Raw genomic sequence first — 27324 nt, 5'->3', positions numbered from 1 at the left:
CGGTCAATAAGCATATGAAAATGTGCTCACCACCGTGAGTCATCAGGGAAATACAAGCTCAAACCATAATAAGATACCACTTCACACCCACTAGCTTGGCTAAAATTAAATAGACTGATCATACGAAATGATGGTGAGCATCTAGAACTTTCACAGGGAATGCGAAATTCCTCTTGGGAATGTTAAACATACACTTACCCTATGACCCTACAATTGCACTCCTAAGTGACCCTCAAGAGAAATGAAAACCAGTGTCCACAGTAAGACTTGTGCAAGAACTTTCACATCAGCCTTATTCATAATAGCCAAACACTGAAAACAACCCAGGGGTTCACCAGCTAGAGGATAGATATACAAATCACGGTATCTCTATACCATGGAACTCAGCAGTAGCAAGGAATGAACTGATACAGTACAGATAAATCTTAAATACAGTGTGTTGAACACAGAAGCTAGACATGAAAGAGTCCATACTGTATGATTTCATTTGTATGGAATCTAAGAATCTGTGAGGATAGAAATCAGAAAATGGCACCTGAAGTGGGGCAGGGGCAGGAACTTACTGGAAAGAATGACTCCCTAGGGTGATGGAAAGGTCCTATATTTTGTTTTTTGTGATGGCTACACCAGTAACTAAACTTGTCAAAACTCATAGAACTGAATGCTTAAAATTTATGTATCTTATTATATGTAAATTGTACTTCAATTTTTTTAAATACAGGAAGGAAAAACGTAGCTATAGGCCTAGTCTACAAAGGCCTATTCATTCTATAAATTATCTCTTATAAATTATAAGTTATCTTATTTTTCTCAGTTTAACTCCTTTCTCTAGTTAGAGAATGGAGTGCTTTTCAAAGATGGGATATAGGGACTTCCCTGGCTGTCCAGTGGTTAAGACCTCGCCTTCCAATGCAGGGGGTGTGGGTTCGATCCCTGGTCGGGGAGCTAAGAGCCCACATGCCTCGCGGCCAAAAAACCAAAACATAAAACAGAAGCAATAATGTAACAAATTCAATAAAGACTTTAAAAATGGTCCACATCAAAAAAAAATCTAAAAAAAAAAAAAAAGACAGGATATAACAAAAACCTGTTTGCCTACCAACCTGCTGGTTCCCGGATCCCCAAGGGCTCCCCACAATAAGTAGATACTAGGTTTTCGGGCTGAGCTCAGTGGATCCCTTAGTTGAGGTGGCAGCATGAGGTGAGAACCCATGACACTGAAGGTAATATTTTTACAGTTCCCCATTTCTGCTTCAAAGAGAGAAAGTGTACTTTCAGTGGAGGAAAGTCTTACTGTTCGACAAAGAGTGGAATCCTGTGCCCGGGATGGCAGCCCCTCACAAGGGACTGCTTGCCTTTCCCATCCCAGCCTTTATGGCCCCAGCACAGCATGGAACATCACCATCTCTCAGCTGCATCTTTCCTTCTCTTTGTCCCCTGATGCTCCTGGACAGCAGTGTTTGGTAATTGGGAAGGTTATGCCACATGTCAGCTGGGATGAGACCCAGCATGATGAAATCACTAAGCTGGGCTCTGGGCCGTGTGCTTAGGCTGCCTGGGCCATACTGCAACCGTGTGATCTGGGGTGAGGCTTCCATTGCCTCTTCCCAGAAAAGAGGGTGACAGCACCTGTGCCATTGCCGTCACAGGGCTACTACAGGGCTAGCATGCGATAACAGACCTGAAAACCATTTTAGAAAAGGTTTTATTTGATTCACGTATCAGGTGGAAATTATCCAATTCAATACTTCTGAGTTCTTACTATGGATGACAGCAACGATTGTAAAGGAAGAATAGGATTCAGTCTCCATTTGCAGGCACATATTTGCGAGTAAACGAGGGCACATCACGGGAGTGAAGGTGCAGAGCAATAACCAATTAGCAAAGTCATACTAGGGCAAGGTTTTCCTTCACTACATGTTCAGTCTTCATTAGACTCATTCATGCCTCAATAGAGTTTAATCTGCTTGGATTTCTAGAGGTAAGTTATACATTTATACCTCGTTTTGTTACCACTTCCTGGTATCAGCCATTGTAGCAGAGAGAATACTGTACAACAGAACGTGGGAACCAGATCAGGGCCCCTGGGTTTGGGGTCTAACCAATTGTGTAACCTCGGGCCATTTACCGGGATTCTCCAGCCCCTGTTTCTGGTTCTTGAAAAGAGTTAGACTCAGTACTTAATTTCTGAGGCCCTCTCCAATGCTGAGATCTTTACAACAACGGCTGTGGTATGGTGGACAAAGTCTTTGCAGTCAGGAGAAGAACTGAGTATTGTCCTCAGGTCGTGCCCCTCATGAGCAGGGTGAACTCTGGGCAAAGCATTCCATCTGTGTGAGTGAGCGTCAGCTTCTCTTCTGTGAGATGGACCTGGGATGTCCACCCTGCCTGCCTCTCCAGGTTACTGTGGGAGTAGGATGAGATGGAGTGTGAAAACCTTTCTAAACCGTAATCCAGCATGTAAGTGTTTGCTGCTGCTGTAGACATTGAAACACAGGGAGAACACTTTTAAAAGCATGCGTACATGGGTGCATGGCACCATTGCTTAAACGTAGTCTAGGGGTCAAAAAAGAGATGCAAAGTAGAGACAGATGTGAAGCTTGGGTTAGTTAATAAGGCTCTTGTGGACCAGTGAGCCTGCACTGATGGTGGTTCCCTCACAGGTGACGGCAGAGCTAGATGCCTGGAATGAGGACTTGCTTCGGCAGATGAATGACTTCAACACGGAGGATCTGACGCTGGCGGAGCAGCGGCTGCAGCGCCACACGGAGCGGAAGCTAGCCATGAACAACATGACCTTCGAGGTCATCCAGCAGGGCCAGGATCTGCACCAGTACATCATGGAGGTCCAGGCCTCAGGTAGGCGACCTGTCCCGTTCTCCTGCTTCTGGTGGGGAGATGATGAAGACAAGGACAGCAGCTTGACTCCAACAAGCCCTTCCGCTCCACTCACTCATTCTCTTCCCACAGGTACAAGGAACAGAGGTTTTTGACCTCACGTTTGACCCCATGAAAAAGAAACAGAAGCATGAGAGCTGAAATTGTTTGTCTGAGGTTGCCCAGTTAGGCTATGATAAAAATAGGAATAGGGCCAGGTTCTCCTGGTGCTGTGGGGAGAAGGGGAAAAACCAATGATGGAAATTAGCACAGATCCAAAAACATGGTGGTCTGGAGAAATAAACCAGGTGGGCTGCAAAGGCCGTCAGGCATCCTTGTGAATTGTATTCAGATGTACGTACAGATGCTGCTGTCCCACCCCTGTGCCCTGCACACACTCTCCTGCCCTGTCCTCCACCGCCAGAGCCGGCTCCTCATTCCAGTCCAGGCCTCTCTGTCTTCATTTTTCTTAAAACTGTCTGTGCTTGAGTGTAAGAAGTACTGATAAAGTTTATGGCGAGGTCATATAAATTTTATAACTTCTCAAAAAACACATGGCCAAGTTACCCAGGCTTGACTTCTTTTCCTGCTCAGGATTTATTCACTGTTTTTTTTTGTGGTACGCAGGCCTCTCACTGCTGTGGCCTCTCCCATTGCGGAGCACAGGCTCTGCACGCGCAGGCTCAGCAGCCATGTCTCACGGGCCCAGCCACTCTGCAGCATGCGGGATCCTCCCGGACCAGGGCACGAACCCGTGTCCCCTGCATCGGCAGGCGGACTCCCAACCACTGCGCCACCAGGGAAGCCCTATTCACTGTTTATCCAACAAGTCCACGAACACTTAATGTTACACCTGCCACTTTCTAGAACAGCCTTTGATGTTAGAACCGGAGAGAACCATAGCTGTCCCCTCGTCCAACTAATCCAGAAAGAGGAAGTCACTGATCTGGACTCACACCAGTGAAGTGCCGGAACCCAGGTCTCCACACTGCCACCCACCCGGGTCCTCCAGGAAGAAGCAGATAGGGCCTCAAGCCATCAACTCTTTAAAACATGGTCTGTCCATGTCCCTGCTGATTGTGAAGGATGTTTAAATCATGAGATTGACTTTAGGGTACTGTGTTTCTCTTAATGACCTGATAGAGGACATAGCAGCATTCAAAGGAACTTCACTTCTAACCAGAGGAGAGACAATCTAGTAAATTCTCTTTACTTTGGTCAGTATAATCTTTCCTTGACTTTTCATTTGTTGTGAACAGGCTGCAACTGCCTATGAGAGCCAGGCCTGTTTACAGGGTGCAGCCCACGCTCCACACAGCTCCAAGAAGCCCCTTCATTCACATCATAGTCTATATGGGGACTATTTTTAAAATGACGATGCCCAGATGCTGTGATCTAACACCCCTGAATGGGACTTGGGCAGCGGCAAAAGCTCCTCAGGTGATACCACTGTGCAGCCAGGGCTGAGAAGCACTGCTTTTCATCTTGATGGTTAAATCACAGCAGCTGATATCTATGACGTGCCCCAGGACAACGACTTCCAAATGTGGTCCCAGCTCAGCAGCATCCGCATTACCCGAGAACTTGTTAGAAATGCAAGTTCAAGGGCCCATCCCGAGAACCTGCCACGTCAGAATCTCTTGGGGGTGAGGCCCAACAATCTGTTTCAGTAAGCCCTCTAGGTGATTCTGATGCACTAATCTAGGACCACTGATCAGGACCTACTCTAAGTGTGGGCCCTGAACCAGCAGCTGGCAGCATCACTCTAGAGCTGATTAGAAAGGCAGAATCCCAGACTTGCGGATCTGAATCTGCATTTTAACAAAATCTTCAGGTAAGTCATGTGCATGTTAAAGTTTGAGAAGCAGGGTTCTTGGCCACAGCTGTACCTTTTCAAGGCCTTATGAGGGAAGGGGGAAACTGTGACTGAGAACCTTGTCTGGACTCAGGGTTTCACCCTACAACTTGTCCTCACGATGCTCGCCGTAGACCGCTCTCCAACTAAGATGCGGAACCATGAGAGAACACAGACATAGTACCTAGAAGAGAGGCTGTGCAGAGAAACTCTGCAGGGATGCTCATCCCCCGTCCCTTCATCCCTCAGTATGGACGTGTCTGGCAGGTGGAGCGCCTCATCTGCCTGAAAACCTGTGGCACGTAGGAGCAGGATGCTGGCGTGACCTTGGGCAAGTGCACCTCTGTCCAAGAGCCAGGTATCCTTGGTAACGGAAAGACTGCCGGGAGCTGGCAGTCCCTGAAGACTGGCTGTGCTTGGCAGCCACCTTAACCATGAGGGCTGAGTGGGTGAAAACACCCCAAGCAGATGGGCTGCCCACCCCCACGTATCCTGTTCTCGGAATGAGCCTTGTCAAAAGAGCCTGATTGGCCTCTTCAGTCTCTGCTAGGACTGGCTGTTCCCCTGCTTCTCCTCAGCTGGCTGTTCAGTCTGGCATAGCCCATGAGGCCTCAAGGCTCTCAGGGAAGCTCTCTCTGTCTGCTGCCGTGTGCCTGTCCTGCAGAGGAGGCGTCAACCTCATCTCTGGCTTGGAGGAAGGGAGGGCAGCAACACGCCAGAGCTGGGGTCCAGGGGTGGAGGTGGGAGGTGGACCGAGAGTGGGCCTTACCGAGGACCTAGGTGGCCAAGGAAGGCAGTACTTCAGAGACACAGGACTGAGGCAATAAATGGGTTGGGCACCTACCTTGTCTGTCTAATGAACTATATTTGAACTAGAGGTAAAATAAACTATTGTCTCAGAAAAAGGACAATTAGCAAAATTAAGAATTTGGTTGCTCTTTAGCCCTCCAGGCTAAAATAATTAGGGCTTATGCTTTGATTTTTATAGGAGTAAATGATTTTTATTGGATTTTTATAGGAGAAGTAGGGAATTTCCTTACACTTATTTTTTGGTATGAAGTTTGAAACATTCAGCCAGGTCCTGCTAAATCCGCCTGATGTGCCAACAACCCTAACCAAAGCAAAAGCCTTGTTTAAATCGTCAGCCTTAGCAATAGTTGGCAAAAGGGACAGTTTCTTTACTTGCTCATTGTTTAGGGTTATCTACTGGGCCTCAAGTTGGCAAGTGGCAGGGTTTGCTGGAAAGAGTCGAGGTGGAGTAAACCCACTGGCTAAATTCAAGGTCCAGCTGCACCACCAACAAGCACTTTGACTTTGGAAGTCCCTGTTCTTTCTCTGTAGACCTTAGTTTCTTCTTTTGTCCAGTGTGGCAGGCAGGCCTTCACTCGTAAAGTCCCCTCCAGTTCTCACTTGCCATGATTCAGCCTCACTGCCCCCATTGGTTATGGCCCAGGTCTTCACCCTAATGTCACCAACCATGTGACTGTTACCCATGACCTTAGGAATAAGACAGGAGCTGGGTATCCTGTGCATACGTTGCTTTTGTGGTTTAAAGCGTCAAGTTCTCTCTTTATGCAAGGTTTTTAAGTGAAAACTCTATGGAGTCTGTGGCAATGGTGCTTCAAATTTACTGTGCCTGGAAAGTACCCAGACCCAGCATTTAAATGAAGTCTTAAATTAGGTCGTGGGGGGCTTCCCTGGTGGCACAGTGGTTAAGAGTCCGCCTGCCAATGCAGGAGGCACAGGTTCGAGCCCTGGTCCGGGAAGATCCCACATGCCGCAGAGCAACTAAGCCTGTGAGCCACAACTACTGAGCCTTCCAGCCACAGCTACTGAAGCTGGCGCTTAGAGCCCGTGCTCCACAACAAGAGAAGCCACCACAATGAGAAGCACGTGCACCGCAACAGAGTAGCCCCTGCTCACCGCAACTAGAGAAAGCCCGTGCACAGCAACGAAGACCCAACACAGCGATAAATTAATTAACTTAAAAAAATGAGGTTGTGAGGATCACTCTTCTCCTTGCACGTAGAGGTTAAGGGTACAGCCAGGAGCGAGAGAGATTCCCTTTGTTGGGATCCCGGCCGTACCTCTCGCTACCTGGGTGTCCTTGAGCATGTAACCCGATCTCTCTAAGCTTCACCTTCCTCAGAAGAACGGCAGTTATAGGAATCCTAACCATATGGAGTCATCGTGAGGATGCAGTGGGAGAAACACAAGCGTGGCAGAAGTTCAGTAAAGCCTGATGACTATTGTATACTCTACTGGTATTCTAGCGCATTCTGAATTCTGTTGGGATGATTTGTGTTCCCGTAGCTTCGCTAGCAGCACGAGGGTAGGGCTCCTCCTTTCTTCTCTTTACGTTCCCGGTATCCAGCAGAGTGGTTATGTCTCGCCATAGCAGATTCTCAATGTTAATGTTTACTGAATTAATCAAGAGTGAACATCAGTCTGGAGGAAACAGATATATGTAAAAATAATGGGTCACAAATAATTGTACTTGTGTCATAAAAGGAAAGAAAAGGGCTATATTCTTCCAAAATGCAAGCTACTCTGGGGTGAAGGAATGTGGATCTGGAGGAAGGGAAGAAAAGTGGATATAAAACAATCGTTCTTAGCCTGATTACACCATCTTCACCTATTTTATTTCCTGTGTTCATCTCACATTAAAAAAAATATACATCAAGCAAGACAGATGAAAATGAAGGGCTGGAATCTCAGGGCAGGCAGGGAGCCTGTTCTGGATGATTCTCTAAGCAGGTGGCTGGTCCCTTTGATGGAGCACCAGGCTAAGAAGCCCATTTGCGTGTGATGTGGCATGTGTAAGCCATGAGCTTCCCACAGAGAGATACTTTGCCCAGGCCCAGCATACTAAACACCAGAGATGCATGCAGGGTGAAAACGAGCTGGAAGAAGATCTGTGTTGTGGCTGGAAACAGGGATCCACTTCTGCAGGTGGATCTTAAATTACATTTTGAAAAGTAAACATGGAAGCCAAGGGTCATCCCATGTTGCCTAGCGCTGCAAAGGTAGAAATTTTGTATTTCTTCTTGTTTTTTTTATTTCAGTCAAGGAGATGCTCTACCTCATCCCCTTGGTAATTTCAGACAGTAACTGGAGGGAGTTGACTGCTAAAAGAACAAGTCGTTCTCTTCTCTGTCTCCCACAGATATTTCAGGAGCTGGGCCTTGGAATTATGAAACTGACAGAAAAAATAAACCTGAAAAGATACTGAAATTATTACCGTGTAACACCAGAAAAAAATTTCCCACTCTCCCATATTGTTCTTATATAAAGCACTATTTTTGCTTCTAGAAAAGAATTTCCTTTAGCGTGTGCGGACTTTCCTTATATGCCCCCACTGTGTCAGGCAGGTGTGTTGGTGGCGGCAGTGATGAACTTCTGAGTTGCTTTTTTAGGGGACCTAAGTAGTTGGCTAAGAAAATCACCACTGGCCAACTATTCTCTTCAGAATGGACTTAGCATCCAATGGTAAATGGCATCTGACCAGCTAATAGAGAGGGTGCCTTTGGCAGAAGTTCCTGAGACAGGGTCTCTGGGGCTTTGTTTTGTATTTCCCAATGTGATCCAGAGGCTCGGTTGTGAATATTCTGGGTGTAGGCGAACTGCCCAGCAGGGACTGCTGTATGCGGCCTTGTCTGGGATGGAATCCAGAGGACCACCTCTTTGACTCCAGTTGATAAGGAGCTGATCATCTGTTGAAGAGTTGTTTCCTGACAAAGGATCAGTTAATCCAAAAGAGAAAGCATGGTTCGAGCATCCCAAACAAAGACCCGTTCTGGTGATCTATCCAGTTTCACTGAGGGATATGCAGAGGTTGAGAGGGTGCTGGTGATGGCTGTTTCCAGATTCCAGCTTTCATATGCATATAGAAGGAAATGTTGTCTTTACAGTACTACCTGGTTTTTAATGGTTTACATTTTGTTTAAATCAGGAATTGAGTTAATCTGTGAAAAAGACATTGATCTGGCAGCCCAGGTGCAAGAGCTATTGGAGTTTCTCCAGGAGAAGCAGCACGAGTTGGAGCTCAACGCAGAGCAGACCCATGAGCGGCTCGAGCAGTGTCTCCAACTGCGGCACCTCCAGGCGGAGGTCAGACAGGTGAGCCTGACCCTCCTCCTGCAGCCTGGGCTTCCCAGTGGCTGAGTCTGGCCTGGGCCTGCTCCTGGAACGGGGTAAGGCATACAGAGCCACCGGTATAGCCAGAATTAGGAAATAGGTAAGTTAAGGAGTGGTTGTATTCGTTTCTGAAAGCTAGGCTGCTATCTACTGACTCTAACAAATAGATCTAATGGTACAATGGCTCAAACTACAAGTGCATTATTTCTCTGACATATAACAATCTAAGGAGAGCACCTCAGTGCTCTTCCAAGTTGCCCTCAGTCACTGAATCGATTCTCTTCCTTTCTATCCTCAGCGCTGCCCAGAGTTCAGAGGAAATGCAAAGCCTGTATCAATAAACGTATTCAGGCTTTAGAGCCAGCTTGATTAACTTGTGTGCCTAGTACAGGACCTGACATATACTTGAGAATCAGTAAGGGGTAGCCATCCTTCAGTTCCCATCATTCTTTTCAATGTGTGTGTGGTTCTTACAAGAAAATGTTCTAGTCACATTAAAGCCAATTTTAAAAAGAAAAGAGTACTTACCTGTATGAGACATGATACTAGCTGTCTTTCTAAAGGACATCCCTGTGCCATTCCTAGGGATCTCTGGGAACATACACACAATGACCAATGACATATTTAAAAAATACTACATATTTATATTATGAACAGACTAAGTGGGAATTTTTAGCATAATTATTGGGGATTTCCTATTTAGACAAAGTGGGATTGAAGAAATACAAATATAATTATAGTTCCATTTATTGAGTGTTGTGTGCCTTTTATACCTATCTCTGGATCAATCCTCACAACCATTCTGTGAAGCAGATATTACTCTCCTTTCAGAAGAAGTCACCAAAGCTTAGAAAGGTCACCAGACAGGTCACACTGAGGAAAGACCTAACCTTCACCCTCCACGGGTGCAAGAGGGCTTCCCTGCAGGGCAGAGCTCATAGCACTTCAGTGTTTCCTCCTTGTGCTCCAGACTCTCCCAAGCAGCCCTGTCCCCCTGCTTCCTCTAGGGGGGGGCCCACCCAAAACATCCGAAGCAGAGACACATCTTCCTCTTTTAACTGTTTTTTCTTATGTTCAGTGACTGCTAGAGCTTTTAGATTTGTCTGGTAATTTAGCACAGGGAACAAAAACATCGTATTTTATTTAATTATTGCTCAGTCCCTTTTATTCAGGGTATTCCTTGCTAATGCCTATGTTTTAATTATATATTATTTATTATAATGTGAAAAATGATCTCCTCTGCTCCCCTTCTTTTCCAAAGAGTACTCAGAGTCCACACATTCTGTGCTAAAGATCAATCTTGAGCACAGGTAACATCACTGAGCCCCAGGCAAAGCCAGATACAGCACTGCCATCCAGGTTGTTTTCTGTTTAATTACACTGGGGTCACACCTGAATGTCTGGTGAGACTTGTTACTCGTGGGGACGTGGTAGAAATCCTAGCAGGCCCAGAGCAGTGATGAGTATTCAAATTCTGAATCTCTTGGCAGTAATGATAGTACTTTCTTTTCATATGAGAAGTACTTTCTCGTTTGTGATCTCGGTTTAGGAGAGCAGGCCCATGAGAGAAAGTGGTGGACGTTTAGTTTACAAATGAGGAAACTGAGGTACCGTAGGGTGAGTGCTCCCAGGGCCTATTGACTACTTAGCTGAAGCTTGAGCCCAAGCCTCTGAAATTCAAGGTCCTACAATTTGCCTCTGCTGGACCCCACTCCCACCCTGGAGTTCCAGGAGAAATAGACAGAAGCTGTCCAGCAGAATGCGGTCCGGGCTTTCCCTGGCCTCCACAGCGCCATGTCTGAGAAGATGGGCAGGCATGGCCTACACCTGGCCGACCAAGCAGTGGGCTCAGCAGGCCATGGGAGTTCTCCTCTACTGTTTGTTCACGTCTTCTCAATAAACCAGATAACAGGAGACATATTCCTAATTGACTTGGAAATGAAATATATAATTTTGCTTTTGTTCCTGGTTTTTTATTTTATTTATTTTTGCTATAGCATTCATAGTAGAGCCAACTTCCTAATTATGTTCTTCTTGGCTGAGATGAAAATGGAAATGAAATGAGTTTTCATCCTCCAAGTATCCATTCTGTACAGGATAGGTAGTTTGTCGAGTGGGAAAGTAGATTATCTATGTATGGATCATCAAGCCTGACTAATATCTGTGTACGTTCCTGTTCAGTGTTTCATGAATTGGAGGACAAAAAAGAATTCTTCTGCAGGAGTGAGAACATTCCTTCTCCTTCTCTCCACCACGGCAAGGATGACACACAGGGGGACTGTAGTTCAAAACGGCACTGGATTGCTGGGGGTCAGCCTTTAGGAAAAGCACGAAGGACTGCGGCCCTTGGAGGTGCCGAGGGACCACTGCTCCATTAAGCCACCGCGCCTCATTAGACAAGCTTGTTCTCCTTGTTAGTGTGCCTCTTCCTTTAGGGGTCGTCTGGTCCAGTTTCCGACAAAGCATTCGCGTTTGATGGAAGTTGGTGGAGCAGGAAATATTGACTTGGAAGCTGTTGACGCTTGGAAAGAGGGACTTAATTTAGACGTCAGTACTGATCACTTGGGCTAAATTTAGACACTAGCTTGAGAGTTTCTTTTTTGAATATACTGAAAGAAAGAGAGAGAGAGAGAGAGAAAGAAAAAGAAAAGAAAGGAAGGAAGAAATAAAGAAAGGGAAAGAGAAAGAGAGAGAGAAAGGGAGGAGGGAGGGCGGGAAGGAAGGAAGGAAGGAAAAGAAAAGAAAGAAAGAGAAAGAAAGAGACCCCTTAACTGAAGTGCCATCAATGGGGAGAGAAAGGGAGAGGCCACCATGTGTTACGATACAGCTCTGTCGTTAGAGCTCAGAGATTAAAGGTTTAGATTTGGCCTTCACAACCTTATGTGCAGTCACACCACAACTATATTAAACTGAAGCTCTGAGGAGAGGTAATGTCACGGACATTGACTGAAAATTATTTTCAAGTATTTAGAACAAATGAAACTGATTCATGCTACTGACTTGCTTTCTGAGGGATTACATAGGACTTTGTATCTAAGATAAATGGCCCCAACGTCTCCAGAGAAATGCTGAACCTTGAAGGGAAACCATTCCCCTGATTCCTATGGTCCAGAGCCATAGACCACCCAGATGCCCCCTTTCTTCTAGAAAAATAGTTCAGATTATTCCCCAGACCCCACAGAATGCTCTGATTGCTTTCCAGGAAAATTGCTACTCTGGTAAGGATAGCCTCACATTTATTAGATAATTCAGGAAGATTTGAAAAACCTATTTAATGGTCATAAAACTAAGTGAATTTCCATGTTTCCTGCAGAGCAATGCATTTAGCAGAAAATAGGCCAAAATGGATTTATAAGATGTTGGAGCTCTAAGCTTTGGGGAAAGAAATTGTACTTATCATTTGTCTACTAAAGACATTGACTTAAATTACCCCTGTGGACCAAATACTGGCCAAAATTTGCATATGATCAAGATGGAAATTTAAATCAGAGGAGAAAATATCCTCACCTCATATTCCTGTATAGAATACTGTTTCATTCTGTTCACTGTACATAAAAGCTAGAAAGGAGTTGGAGTAGATCCAAAAGAGAGGCAGCCGTAGGTACAAGGACTAGCCATTTGTTTCAAAATGGAGATAATTAGGAAGACACACAGTCATAGTCTATAAAACCCTGAGGGATGAACTCATATAATCTCATAAATTGTGAATTTTTAGAACTGAGAAACACTAGAAATATGACAGGCTCCCAGTTACCACCTGAGGGGCTGACGATTTTCCTGTGGCTGGAGTTTCAGAAATCACTGTGCCTTGTGATAAGTCATCTGCAGTAGCAGGAGTTAGACTCCGTGTCCTTCAGTGCAGCCTCATAGCTTTCCTGTCAGTGTGGCCTAGAGAACGCAGCCATAGCCAAGCAGCTTCCCCAGCCTACGTGGCTACAGCGTCCAGCTTGCCCAGCTTAGGTGGCGTCATCATTTTGGACATTCACGTCCAGTTAACCACATCCATGCTTCTAACTCGGGGTTATCTGAACTTCCTTGACCTGAGGAACCAATAGATCTCCATCTTCAGTTCCCCCCTCACCCCTGACTGAGCTGAACTGGTTGCCTAGCCCCCAAGTCCCCAAGCAGCAATACTCTTCCCATCCCTCATTTCTGCAGAGCTAAGTTCCTCTGGTATCCTATGGTTATAGGGGCAGTCTCTGAATTTTGAAAGAAATATGGAATATTATGGCTCAAAATGACCTTCAAAGACCATCTAACTTATCAGTAAACTGTTGTCTAAGACGAATGATCAATATAAAATGTTCATGTTAAGGATTACATTATATGGTTTGCAAAATACTTTCACAAGAATTATTTCATTTCATCCATACCCTGCGATTTACCATTTTACAGTTAAGAAAACTGAGCCTCAGAGAGATTAAGTGATGTTTCCAAAGTCATGCAGCTCAAGATTAGTAGGACCAACATTTTCGCAAGTTTGTTACAAAATTTCTTCTACTACCTTTCTCTCATTTGGATGATCACACAAGAATAAATAGCCAATTTTATGAACTAGAAAGATAAAGGATGACAGTAATAGAAAATTATACCAACAAGAGTTAGCATTGATCAGAGCACAAAGACTGATGATAATAAAACAGCTAAGTATTTACATCACATCAGAATATGTCAATAAGCTCTACAAATACTAGAATAAAAGTTAATATTCCTAACCTTTTTCTCTTCTCATTGTGAGACGTGTAAATGAAGAATCATAGGATTAGCTAGTTTTGCCTCAAAACTAAAAATCGCTAGCACCACCATCATCAGGCTTTGCATTTTACGGTACGCTACATCCAGCCTGATATGGGAAGGGAAGGTACCATTATCCTATCTTTACAGATGAAAAAGCTGAGGCTCAGAGGAGTTAAGTGGATTTACCAGGCAGTAACAAAGCCAGGTATTCTGACTTCAGATTTTATGCTCTTTCTACACATTCCCAGTTTTGCTTCTAGGACTGAGTCTGGGACTTCAGCATGGGAGGTTTGATTTTAGGAAGATAAAAATACTTGGTAGTTTAATCATTGGCATCAGTCCCACCCCTGAACCCAAGCCATTGATTGAACTACAGTGCATTTTTATCTTCCTAAAATCAAACCTCCCATGTTGAAGTCCTGGCATGCCTATGTAAACAACATTTGGGAAATAAAAATGAACAAGGATATCAAGGATATGGCATCATTTAATGAAAGATGTAGAGACTAAAACCTATAGTATTTCTAAATGGAAAACCCAGTAGATGGTGACCTCACAACCATAGCTATAACTGATGTTTTCAGTTGACTGAAACTAGAGAGGAAAATATTCCAGCAAGACTCAGGAGGCCCAGAGGGAATCAAATTGTCCCTCAAGCATTGATTTGTGATGCACATTGAGAAAATGTTTCTCTGACACCCTCAAGTGAATCTTGAACCAAGCAAGATGTGATGAATCACTGCAGAAGGACTTAACGTCGTTCAAAAATATAAATTGTGAGCTCCATTTTCCAAAGGGGTGAAGCATTTGGGCATGCAATCCATGGATGCATGTACCCGAACTTGCAGCCAGCTTTTAGAAATCATTAACACCTCTGTAGTCAGCCAGCTACAGCACACCAGTGGCATCAGAGATTTCACACATACGCTCTGAGCAGTTATTTCCTGGAACTAATTGCTTTACAGATTGGCATCTCATCCACAATCTGCCAGACTGCCCATGAATTAACATCTCAATCCAAGTAGCCCAGCTTCAGTGGGATTTATGTCCCGATGTTATCCATGCACAATATGGTATCAGTCATTTTCTGCCTAAGGAGGACATTTGAGAAATGCCTGTGAGGGTTATGGAATAGGAGACCAGACTTAATATTTTTCTAATTGTTTAACATGAAGAAGTTGAGAGAAGAAGAAAAAAAATCTGAAACAGATTGTGGTGTCTTCTGCTTTGCCTTGAGGGAACAGATGGATGGTATTTACTGATCTTAACGTTTCAGAAGAATTTTTATTTCCTCTCCAAGCAAACTCTCAGACTCCTTAATAAAGCAAATATTTGGCAATTTTCTGATGACCAAACACAAGGTAGATTTTCAAGGCCTGTTACTTCCAGTTTGATTATTTGCACTTGACTCTATTAGCTGGATTATTGCCACATCTCTATTTTAGCTGGGACTGTCTAGACAGTGTCAGCTATTTCTCCTTCTATTTTAATATTCCCTAGCTGAGTTTTCTTTCCCCCAGTACTAATTAAGGTCACCTAGAAATTTTACTCAGCCTAGCCATTGCCTCTAAATAATTTAAATCAATTATAACATATTCTCCCTTTTTCTAATGATCCAGTGTATGGATGATTCATGCTATTTTGCTTGTTTTATTTCTCCTCCCTTTGGATTGTTTAACCAATCAAAGCTCAAACCTGTCTACTCTTGGCTATTTTGCAAGGTATAGGAGGTTGGACACACTGCTCAGGTGTGACTTGGGTATTTTCCACGGTGACTTGGGTATTTTCACTCTTTCAAACACGTTACTGCATACCTGTCGTATGAAAGGTACTGTGCTAGGCATTGGGTGAGATTAAAATATGACTCATATATTACTCTAGTCTTCCGGAAGTTTACATTGTAAGGGGAGGAGATGAAACATAGGTCAAAATAACTGAATAAGGCAGGCTTTGGTGAGTGCCACAAAGGTGGTACATGCAAAATGATCTGGGTTTCACTAGATGACGAAGAGATTGTTCCTAATGGGAGTGGTTAGGTATAGAAGATTTCAAGCAGTTGTTGATATTTGAATTGGGCCTTAAAAAAATGAAAGGGATACCAACAGATGGAATTTATTTATTTATACCGTACTGTGTTCCAGATGGAACCTCGGAAACATACATACGATGCAATCAGATGAAGTAATGTTTAAATTAAGGGGCTGAGGAGCCTGGGATTGAGGAGTGATAAGGGTAGGAAAGAAAAGATGAAGCTGGGAATGAGGTTGGTACTTAAAATAAGTACCTTATGGCGCAAGGTATGAGGCAAATTTAAGGAGATTTTAATTATCCAGACTCTTCCTGTCCTGTCTTCAGCTGTGGGTAGGAGATAGCAAGCTCTCTGACTGAAGGGCCTGTCACAGAAAGGCCATTCACCTGTGCTCTTGTCCCAACTCCCTAGGTCCTGGGATGGATCCGCAATGGGGAGTCAATGCTCAACGCCAGCCTGGTCAACGCCAGCTCTTTGTCGGAAGCAGAGCAGCTGCAGCGGGAACACGAGCAGTTCCAATTGGCCATCGAGGTAACACCCAAATCTGGCTGCACTGTCCTCCCTTCCCCTCTCTACTCTGCACCTTAGGCAGGATGATTCTTCAAGATGTGGGTCTTCCTTTATGTGGTGAAGCCATTACTCTTTCTAGAGAAATGGGCCAGGTAGCCTCCCTATGACCCAGGAATTGATGGAGAAACAAATGCAGGGCTTCATCACCCCAAGGAAGCCTGGTATTGGAAGACAAGTATTCACACTCCAAATGTGGATCTTTCTTACTTATTGGTACCTTTAACTTTCAAGGCCCCTGGTCCACTGAGTTTTTTATACATTATGGACTATGCACCATGTGAGAAATGTAAAACTAAAAGGTTAGAAGTCACCTCTAGTTGAAGCTCCCTCAGAATTGAGGATAAACAACTGCAGAAGTCATTAGTAAACTAGGATTCCATTTTTAAACATTTGGTTTACATGTAACATTTAGATTCCATTGTCAGATCAGCCTTTTAACAAGAGTAGTGAGCACGGGAGCAGACTGTACTAGATAGTTTGATTCACTGAAAATAGTTGTTCAGTAATGCTGGTGGAAGTCATATTTAAAGAATAAACTGAAACCAGAAACTCACCAAGACTTGTTTTAAAGGCTATTTTAAAATAAAACTCCACTTACGATAGTCTAATATAAATTTTGTCTTGCTTTAAATAATATCTTTAATTATCCTTTCTACTAGAACATTTCCTTCCCAAAGAGACTCGAACTGATTGTTCTAGAGTGGTGTAGGGAAAAGAGTAGGAAATGGGACATGGGAACTATGTTAAAAATAAAATAAGTTCAGTACCAATGGGAAAAGAGATAAGAAGTGAAAACCTCAAAGACATCCATTACTTGTGGTTCAGTATAAAACTTAACCCACTTCTGAGTGTGTAAGAAATGCAAAGGTGATTGTCTTCTACTAAAAAAACACAATGATAAAATTTTAACTGTCCATGCCAATAAGTATATCTTTAATACAGTGATCCAACTGATTGCTAGTTATTTTTAAGCTAGTATTGATTGATTTCAACCATTTAATTTTCCAGAAGCTATCTTGTATGTGAAAACATAGCATTGATATGAATGTATTTCTCTAAGATGTCTGATAACTTCTTAGGAACCCTTGCTCATACCAGACTCCTGTCTGAGATTTGAGATTTAAAAATAAACTGTGTATTACACACACAGTATGGACAAATTATTTTCTAAGGAAGAACTAACCAGAGGAAAGAAGTTTTATCATCAGCTCTGTTGCATTTTACTGGCATGCCCAAATATTAGAGTGTTGGAATCTATTCATTGTAAAGGAAAAATCAAGATTGGGATTATAATCAAGAATTAGGCACACAGTGGTCAAAACCCCATCGAGAGGCAGCAGTGAAGAGAACGAAGGTTGGGCAGTCACATTCAAGGCTTGGCATGAAGCTGTGAGGGATGCTAGGCAGAGAGAGGACAGCCTTTGGCGATACCTCCTCGTTGCTTATCTTGAATGTGGAGGTTTACCTGCCCCATCAGGTAATTAAATTTTCAGTCTCTTAATCAAACGTTGGGCAAGTAAAACCAAGCATTATAAAACAAACAAACAAACAAAAAACAAAACAAAAAACCAAGCGTTATGACACCCTTGAGTATCTCAATGAGCTAGTAGAAAATAGTGGGTAAATGCATTAGCAATGCTATTGAAATAACCAAATTCCACCTGACTTGCATATGCAGTGTGTATGAATTTGTATTATTCCTTAACAGAATAGAGGCCCACTAAGCATCTATATCTCTTTAATTTCATGGATGCAACTTGAACAAATATTCTTAGAATAGATGTTGAGATATAGACCCCTGTCGAGTTTATGTCTGTGGACTCAAGGGGACATGGCAGAAGAGATAGGATTTCTCATAGATCTTGGGAATGGAAGGTAGGCAGGGTCTGCAGCTTGGCTAGGATATTGAAGAGAACAGAGCCAGAATTTCAACATAAGTTCCTTCTCCAGATGGCTTGTGTTTCTCTCTAAATGTGACAGTTTAGACCAGGTTCTCCATTGGGGGAATGTACCAGGGGATTTAAGCAAGTTGATAGGAGATCTAACTAGTCTGGTTTGATTTAACCCATTTTGATACTGTTACTGGAGGCCTTTACAGTGATCACTGACAGGGAACATAATTTGACTTCTTGAGCCCTAAGAAAGAACCCTGGGCTCCAGAAGGGAAAATAAAATGGCTGTAGGTAAGATGATCATATAAGTTATTGTTAGAACTGAGACACTTTTAAGAGTGAAGGAGGGAATTGTTAATAACTAAGCCAGGAAAATCAGCATGTACTAGAACTCTCATGGGCAAACCAAGATGTTTGCTCACCCTAGCTTTGGTGGCCTCATCAGTCTGAAGGTTTTGGTCTCCTTAAAGAAGGTCAGAATGTTTACCTGAGGTAGCCTTGGTTACAGAAAAAGTTCCCCAGAGCCATTCAGAGTGCAGAGCAGTACACAGCTCTCCAGAAGCATAGCTTTATCAACAAACCCAGATTATTGTTTGTTAGTATCCAAATGTTGTGGCTGATGTGTCTTCAAGAACTGTGAACGTCATAGAGACACACTTGATTTTAAAATCCATTTTTATTTGAAATCCTCTTATGTATTTTAAGCATAAGCATTATGACAGAAACAGTAGTTAACACTGGGTAATAAATTCAGTTGATTTGGTTCGGTTTTCTTCCATGTCCTCCTACTAAATATGAACATCCTTGATAATCCATGTCTCAAAGATACAGCACTCAATAGGATTAGATAATAGTAGAAATAAATGCAAAATAATGACTCAAGCTTTAGCAAAGCAGAGATTATGTCATATGCATAAGAGTTTATCATTTAGGTAATCAAAGGGAAGAAGGGGCTCCCAGGACTGTTAGATTATAATGAGTTTCAGAATAAGGAAGAGGATTTGTTACACAGCATAAATTATAGGAAAATGAAAGTTACTCCTCTATCTCCTCCATTCTCAGAGAAAATATATAATAACAAATTTATGATGACAATTATATGCTGGTTTCATATACTGAGGAGAGGCCAAATAATTATCAGAATCACTAATGTTCACTTGGTGAACCCTTTCTCTGAATGAGAAACTGTAGATACCGTTCTAATCGCTAGAGATGAAATGATATGGTGTGATATGGTGGAAAGGACATAGATTTGGGAATAGGTCAAACCTGAATCTGGTTTCATCACTTCCTTGGATGTACATTTTTGGGCAAGTCCCTTAACCAGCCTGAGTCTCAGTTTCTTAATCTGTGAAGTGGGAATAATAATATCCACCTTGGAGTAGTATTATGAGAACTAGGAAAAAATGCATAAGTACAGTTCCTAGCACAGAATATATACCTGGTTAAATGACAGCTATTAAAGGGATTTTTTTAAAACAGTCCTTGCCTTGAGAGTTTCACTGTCTTAGGTAAGGAAAATCAGCCAGGCGTTAGATGAGTGATATAGGTATTCAGAAGAGGGTAGTTTTTAGTAAGTCTCAGGCTGTCCAAAAAGGCCTCTTTGAAGGAGGTTGGATCTGAACTGAGTCTCCAAGGGAGACGGGATCACAGATGAGGAGATTCTAAGATGTGTTCCTTAAAGTCAGGGAGAATGAAGATGGCAATGGCAAGTTTGTTTTCAAATGGTCTTTGGAAGGAAGTAGTAGTACATGATAATGAAGTACTTGGGACCACAGTGTGAGGGGCTTTTAATAACATCCTCTAAAGTTTGGACTTGATTTCATAGCAGTGGGTGAACCATTGCAGGCGTGTGAATTGAGAGATGGAAGTGATGTTTACAGCATAAAATTAGGGTTTTAGCACTGGAAAGGATGTTAGGATTCTCTTAATTGAAGCACTTCCTGTTAGAGAGACTCTGTCAGAAATGTAAGGGACGGGTTCGATGGGTTAGAAATGGAAGGCAGGAAAAGACTAGTCAGGTGACCACCACAGAGGCCTAGGTGTGAAGTGGTGAGAGCTGGACTGGGTTTCAGGCCGAGGAGCAGCAGGCAAGGATGATGACAAGACTGTGGTCCTAGATGGAGTGAGGAGGGCACCGTCAACAGGATGGTGGACTGCCGTGGAAGACTGTTTCAGAGGGAGGAGGAGTTTAGGTTTAGGTGTGGAACTTGAGCAGACATCTGGGAGGAAGGTGGAGGCTCTGACTGGACAGTAAAGCCATTCTCATTCCTTGGCAAGGGTTCCTCTTCTCTCTGGGAAGATAGTTCACTTCTCCTGAGAATGCATCTTTGTAAGTGACTAACATGGGGCAGGCAGCTAGATCATCCGAATCAGTGCTACTGACCTAGGTGAGAGGTGTGACAGGCAGCTCACCCTCACATCCGAAGACAATTAAAGACGAGGCTCAGATATCAGGTGAGAAATATAGATTGGAGAGCCATTTACAAAGAGGAAATGCTAGAAGCCAAGGGAAAGGATGAGAACTCTACAGACATGAACCAAAACCAAGAATGGACCTTGGGGTGCCTCTACATTTAGGAGGCGGGAAAAGAAAATGGTACCAATAAGTAAAACAGAGAAAGAAACCAAGGATTTTTAGTGGATCATGTCTACTTGTTAGTTTATTTTTCTAGCTTCATCCAGCAATTAGGAAGCCAGATGCTAATGTGGTCATCGGGACTGAAGCCCGACTCAGTGGCAAAGCCAGGGAATAAAGGAGTCTAGGCTGCTGGAGGAGGTCGTGCTAACATAGCTAACACTGAGGACAGATTCAGGCATGGGGCGGGGGAGGGCAACCAGGAGGTGGTTGATAGACTCTCTAGACAGGCTGCCATCTGCAATGAAGGTGAAGGGGGAGACAGAGGTGAGAAGAGGGGGAGGTTGTACTCACACACAGGAGGCTGATGGATTCGCTCTGGGGAACTGTCCCAACACTGCAGCCCAAGAAGGGCAGAATCATTCTGGAGTGAGGTGCTGGGCTTCTAGCTGCTCTTCTCCACTGCCAGCTAAGCTCTACTTTGAAAGTGCAAAGGCCAAATTAGTCCTGTGCCATTGGGTTGAAATGATTCCAGCAGCTGAAGTTGGGATAATATTAGCTCTCTGAAGTCGTATGGCTCATCCACATCCGTCCTTTATTTTAATACATTGTGATCCCATTTGGCTCTCTCCCTGCCACCCAGTTCTCCAACCTGTTCTCCCCACCCCCTACAGTTGAAGTGAACTCAGAGAATGACACTTACCCTGAATAAGAAACAGACCTTCTACAATATAGATTATCCTAAAGGCAAACACAAATAAGGTAGTAATGTGGGATGATGTGTTAAGCTGAATTATCTACTGTGCTGCTCTTTTCCCTTGGTAACTAAGAGATGGTGTGAGATGCTACTCTTCTACTTTATTAACCTGCCAAATGTCTTCCTTCTACTGGAACCTTTTTAAAACTGATCATTCATGTTTAAAATGATTGCATTGTTGGTTGAGATTTGTGTGACCTGGGGATCTTTTTTATGGTCTGTGTTTATTTGATCTGCAGAATGGGACTACAGCAGTAACCTCCTTTGAAAATTCATGATGAATAATTTTATGATTAGATTTGAAAAGGAAATTTAACTAATGGATGAATCAATCAGGAAGCAGATTTATACACAACTGCGTTTCTCTAGCACAGAAACTGAAATGTCTTTAAAATGCAGAGTGGTGCAAGTAAAGAGAAAGGAGTAGGGGCAGGAGTTAGGGACCTGAACAACTAGTTAATGAAAATGTTTGATATTCTTTTTAAAAATATGCTTAAGAAACAATGATGACAACATGTTTGAATCAGTCATTTAAAGCTCTTTAACTTTTCTGCATCTTTCCACTCACGCCTCACTCCACCCCCTCCCATACCACGCCTGGGTCGTTCCCACGGACCTGTCTCTCCTCCCCTTGTGCCCAGTCCCTCTTTCATGCCACTTCCTTGCAGAAGACACACCAGAGTGCCCTGCAGGTACAGCAGAAAGCTGAGGCACTGCTCCAGGCTGGCCACTACGACGCGGACGCCATCCGGGAATGTGCCGAGAAGGTGGCCCTCCACTGGCAGCAGCTTATGCTGAAGATGGAAGACCGGCTGAAACTGGTCAATGCCTCAGTGGCCTTTTACAAAACTTCTGAGCAGGTGAGGGAGAGGGCTGTGGAATGTGTGGGGCTGAGACTGACGGAGGACTGTTTTCTGCCTCACACTGCAAATCTGCAGCATCTTCCTCAGCAAGAAGCCACTCCTCTCAGTACCAGCCTTTGAGAGTAGAAGAATGATCTGTGGAAATACCATGGTTTGCTTCCTTATAATCCTTTCCATTAGAGGAGTGGACTGTGTGATTTGTTTCTTACAAATTTCTCAACCTCACAGGATTTCGGTGTTGAAGTAGAAACTGGGTAGGTGTAGGCTGAGTGCCAAGTTTGAGTGGTGTACTAGTTAGCTCTTGCCACAATAATGCTGTGTAACAGATCACCCCTCAACCCAGTGGTATAAAACAATAAGCACATATTTTTTGTTTAAGTATCCGGTGTTCAGCTGATCTCGGCTGAGCTTGGTAGAACTAGGCTCCAAGCTGCAGGTTGGGTCTGGGTCTGTTCCTATATTTCTCCTTCTTGACCAGCAGCTACCTGAGGCATATTTATGGTGAAAAGCAGGAGTGCAAGAACCCAAAATCTACTGTGCAAGTGCATTTCAAATCTGCATGTGTCACGTGCTCTAACATCCTTTTGACCAAAACAAGTCACATGGCCAAGCCAACATCAACCAAGCGTGGCAGTATATGTCTCCTGTGAAGCTTGGGAGAGGAGAATGACAATTTGCTGAACACAGTCTAGTTTACCACAATCAAGCACTATGCACTGCTTGAAAAGCATACAGCTCTTTCATTCATGGGGTTCCCAGTCTAATAAGGAAACAGCTTTCTGTCATTGGAGAACTGTGAGCCTAACTGGTAGGATGGTGCAGCTGTGGGAGAAAAGGTAGGAGACACCTACAGCAGGGCCGTAAAAATGCAAACCCATTACTAGTACCTCTGTACAGCAATATGCGCAAGGGCTAAGAGGATTTTTAAATGATTTGGGTGCTGTTAGGGGACTCTTTTCATGAAACAGAGGTTTAAGACAGGAGTAATTTTATTCAGTATAAAATAATTTCCTCATTCAAATCACTCCCTGGTAGAAATAGAGAAACCTTCTCCTCTGGGTGACTTACAGGGACCATGGGAAAGTCTATCTAGAGCAAACGTAACATGCCTGTCAGAGGGCCCTGCAGCCAGTATTCATCTTCAGACCTTCTCTCAGTCCTCCTTTCAGTGTTTCAGAGAGATGATGCCTTTGATGGCCTCGGAAGTGGGAGCAGCAAACTAACGAGATAAAGAGCTTCTCCAGTTGATCTGTAAATTCAGCACATCCCAATCACACCCCAGCAAGCTTTTTTTTTTTTAATAGAAATCGATAGGCTGATTCTAAGATTTACATGGAAATGCAAAGAGACTAAAATAGCCAAAACAGTCTTGAAAAGGAAGAACAAAGTTGAAGGAGTTACACTACCTGATTTTAAGACTTAACCCTAAAGCTGCAGTGGTCAAGACAGAATGGCACTGGTGTAAGAATAGACACAGTTGAACAGAGTAGAGGTTCCAGAAGTAGACCCACATATATACAGTCAGTTGATTTCTGAGAAAGCGATTCAATAAGTAAAGTCTTTTTAACAAATGGTGCTAGACAACTGAATATCCATATGAAAAAAATGAGGCTTAACCCCTGTCTAATATCGTATACAGATTTTAATTTGAGATGGTTCAAGATGCTGAAGGGGACAAAGCAGTAGATGGAGTCAGGAAATTTGACCCTGAAATGACCTTACCAAAGGTCACTTTATCTCTCTAGATTTCTGTTTCTTCACCTATTAAATTAGAGGACTTACGTTGGATAATCTTTCCATTTCCTCTAGCTCCCAAATTGATTGGTTTTAAGTTCAATACTGTCATGGGATAGGTGTCAAGTACTCGTTTTCTTAAAGTTTTTGTGTGTGTATAATCTGTTTTCTCTCAAGACGTGAGCCTCCTGCATGTTTTCAGGCCTTGCAACAAGAGAGGTGTGTGGTGCTAAAGAAACCAGTGGAGTTCAGGGATAGGCCTCCTCACGACATGGGAAGCATGTAGGCTATGGGGGTGTTCTGCCTGGGACATCTTTCAGCTTATTTTTCAGTTCAGTTCATAACTCAAAAAGCGTCTTATCCAATGCCACGTCCTTCACCAAAAGAGATGCCTTTCTCAGACAGAGGAGGCCAAGGGTAGTTAGAGCTGCTCTCCCCTGCTGCCACAGACTATTGAAGGAAAGTATAGGGATGAGTTTCTATTTTCTGCATCCTTCCTTAAGCCCTGACACTGGTCTCCTACTGATGCACTCAACCTAACTTTCCCTCTAAGCCCCATTTGAAATGCTTTTGGTCTTTTGAGTTCATCTATAAGGTCACTTAGAGCACGGCCTCTCAGCATTTTTAGAACTGAAAAACCATCTTAACTATCTTTTAGGTCAACCCAAATTTGTTATCCCTCTGAAGGAAATGTGCGTTTTATAATAGCAGGCCTGGAGATGTCATTGCCTTATAGTAGTACCTTGAAACAATTTTGCTGGAATATTTTTCCCCAGGGAGGGAAAAGGTAACATTCATTTATGGCCCATAAGTCACACAACATAGGCAACTTCCTCCTTTACCTCTACTTGAGGCTATTTCCTGTAGGGCAAGGACAGATAGTTGGGCAACCCAGTTATCTTCCTCAAACCTCTTTCTCCTGTTCTACCTAATTCATAGACGTATCATAAGGTTATAGCAATATAATATATAAAAACACTTTGAAAACCCCCAAATTACTAGTCTCTCTTCCTTTCTTGCTCTGCATACTATCCCTAGGTGATGTCATCAACCCCCACAGCTTCAGCCTTCAACCATCAACTGTCAGAAGATAATCCCAAAATCCATATCTCGGTAGTCATTTGTCTCCCAAGCTCCAGACGCTGGATTCTCACTGCCTTCTGGACTTTTCTTAGATGTCTCAGGGGCACTGTGCACCTAAGTCTACAAATTAGATTTTGAATGAAAAATGTCACTTCTGTAGGGGTCTCTTAGCTACAGGTCCTCATAAAATAGGACCTTTAAATGATTAAATTACTAAGTTTTTCCTCCATGATTCATTAGGTCTGTAGTGTCCTGGAGAGCTTAGAGCAAGAATACCGGAGAGATGAGGACTGGTGTGGTGGACGAGATAAATTGGGGCCAGCAGCAGAGATCGACCACGTCATCCCACTCATCAGTAAACATTTGGAACAAAAGGAGGCCTTTCTTAAGGTGAGAGCACATTGTCATCCAAGGTTTGGGACTTTAGTCTTGGTTTTTATCTGCTGTCTCACTCTCCCCATTGCCTCCGCCTCCTCCTTTCTGTCTCTGTCTCTCTGTCTCTCTCTCTCACTGCTTCATGTGGGCTTCCCATACCCCTCTATTTTCTAGCTTCTTATCTAAAGGGGGCATTTGTAGAGGGGCTATTGGCTGGTTAATTTGAAAAGTTGAAAGGTTACAGTTCAAACATTCTTTATTTCTCTCAGCACTTTTTTGTGTAATTAGGCAATTAGGATGCTTCGTTTCTACTGGTGCCATGTACAAATATCCTGATATCCCATTGATGTTAAGTGAGAAAAATACCTACTTTCATTTATCTATAAAAATATTTTAATTGAAATATATAAGCCTAGATAGAAAACTATTAAAATACATCTTTTATAAATGGATGATGCAAAATTTAGGGCAAGAGTTAAAGAAATACATTTAGACATCTTATTTATTTATCAGTCTGATGATTACCAATTACCAATGAATGTAACACTGTTTATTGTGCTGTATGAAGAGAGAGATACCTTATTTTGTTTGTTTTGTTTTTAAAAGAGCCTTAGCTTCCCAGAGAGGAAGCACAGTCCTGCTCTTAATAGCTTTCAGCTGGTGTGGGAAGTTCTCCTAAGCCTCTTTCCTCCTGCCTTTGATCTTCTCTCTGACAGAGCCTTCAGTGTTAAAACTTATCTAAAGGCTCCATTTTCTCTCAAATTCCCTGCTTTCATGTTCTGCTTCCTTTCAGGTTTCTGAAAGCACAAAAGAGAATTTTTATACCCTGACATGTTGCCACTGATTTTCTACAATTCTGTAATTAACTGCCTTTCTTTTATTAGGGATTTTCTCTACTTGACCACCTCTTTAAGTTTTATTTTTATTCTTTTTTAAAGATGACCTCTCCCTGCCCTTCTCCCGTCTATCTGGTATCTGTACCCGCATTTGATCAAACCTCTTAGTAATCAGCTAATAAGATTAAATAGAAATTCTTCCATACAGGGCTTAAGATGATTTTAAAAGTCTTCCCTATGACAAAACAAAGTTTAAAACAAAACAATTTATGTAGGGCGTGTCAGATATTTTAAATAGAAGTATAAAGGTATGTCTTCATAAAATTAAATGTTTCTTTTGAAGAAGGAAAAAAGAAAATGTTCTGATGTTTTCCATACGTGCCTAAAACCATAGTTGAAAAACTCCTTATTGTTGTGGGAATTACAAGCCCAATGGACGGAAGCTCGAGCTCCCCATGTGTATACATTAGTTGATTTTGGATTCCTTAGCTTTGGACCACTGTCCAGCTGTTAAATTCACGGGCCTCAGAGTGGAAGGACCCACTAGCAGTCTTTTACCAGAGCTCCCAGAAGCCACTGTTGGGAATGCAACATTTAAAGTAATTTTTTTACCATATGATTTGTAGAATCAGATGCTAAGTATAAAGACGTTTAAAAGTTAACAGTTTTGTCTAGAGATAATTTAATTCTGAAAACTGTGGATTGAAAATTAATGGACTAGCGTGTATTACCTCTACCATCGGGAAAAATACTGCTTTTTAAAGAAATTCAGAAAATCTCTTGTCTTGAGAGAAACTAGAAGTACTCTGTCGGTAGACCTAGATCCTAGCCCTGACTTGCTTCATGACTCCTGCCCTTGCTGGGCCTGGATTGGGTACAATAGCATGGGACAGACCTGTCCTCTCTGCTACCCACCGCTCTTGTGAGTCTTAAGGGGGCGGTACAGTGGCTCTTACCCCTTTACATGACTGATATTTCCCAGCAGTAGGATCCTTAGTAGT

At 43.0% G+C, this 27324-nt stretch overlaps 1 protein-coding gene across 12 annotated transcripts in view; it reads left to right on the top strand.

Annotated features, from left to right (window-relative positions):
• KALRN (kalirin RhoGEF kinase) overlaps nucleotides 1–27324 on the top strand; it is a gene marked incomplete at both ends in the record, with an annotated part of 639791 nt that overhangs the window by 358344 nt on the left and 254123 nt on the right. For 7 of the 12 annotated variants that reach the window (XM_082654652.1, XM_082654657.1, XM_082654659.1 and 4 more), the window contains 5 exons: nucleotides 2664–2859; nucleotides 8685–8851; nucleotides 16047–16166; nucleotides 22074–22292; nucleotides 25353–25502. In XM_082654652.1, the coding sequence (XP_082510778.1) occupies nucleotides 2664–2859; nucleotides 8685–8851; nucleotides 16047–16166; nucleotides 22074–22292; nucleotides 25353–25502 (852 nt within the window). The remainder of the gene's footprint in view (nucleotides 1–2663; nucleotides 2860–8684; nucleotides 8852–16046; nucleotides 16167–22073; nucleotides 22293–25352; nucleotides 25503–27324) is intronic. The other 5 variants (XM_082654658.1, XM_082654663.1, XM_082654654.1 and 2 more) reach the window with 2 other exon arrangements.

Source organism: Grampus griseus (genome assembly GCF_964374135.1).
Source record: "Grampus griseus genome assembly, chromosome: 5".
Taxonomy (NCBI): Eukaryota; Metazoa; Chordata; class Mammalia; order Artiodactyla; family Delphinidae; genus Grampus; species Grampus griseus.
Note: the sequence above shows the minus strand (reverse complement) of the source record. Positions and strands in the feature narration are given on the sequence as shown.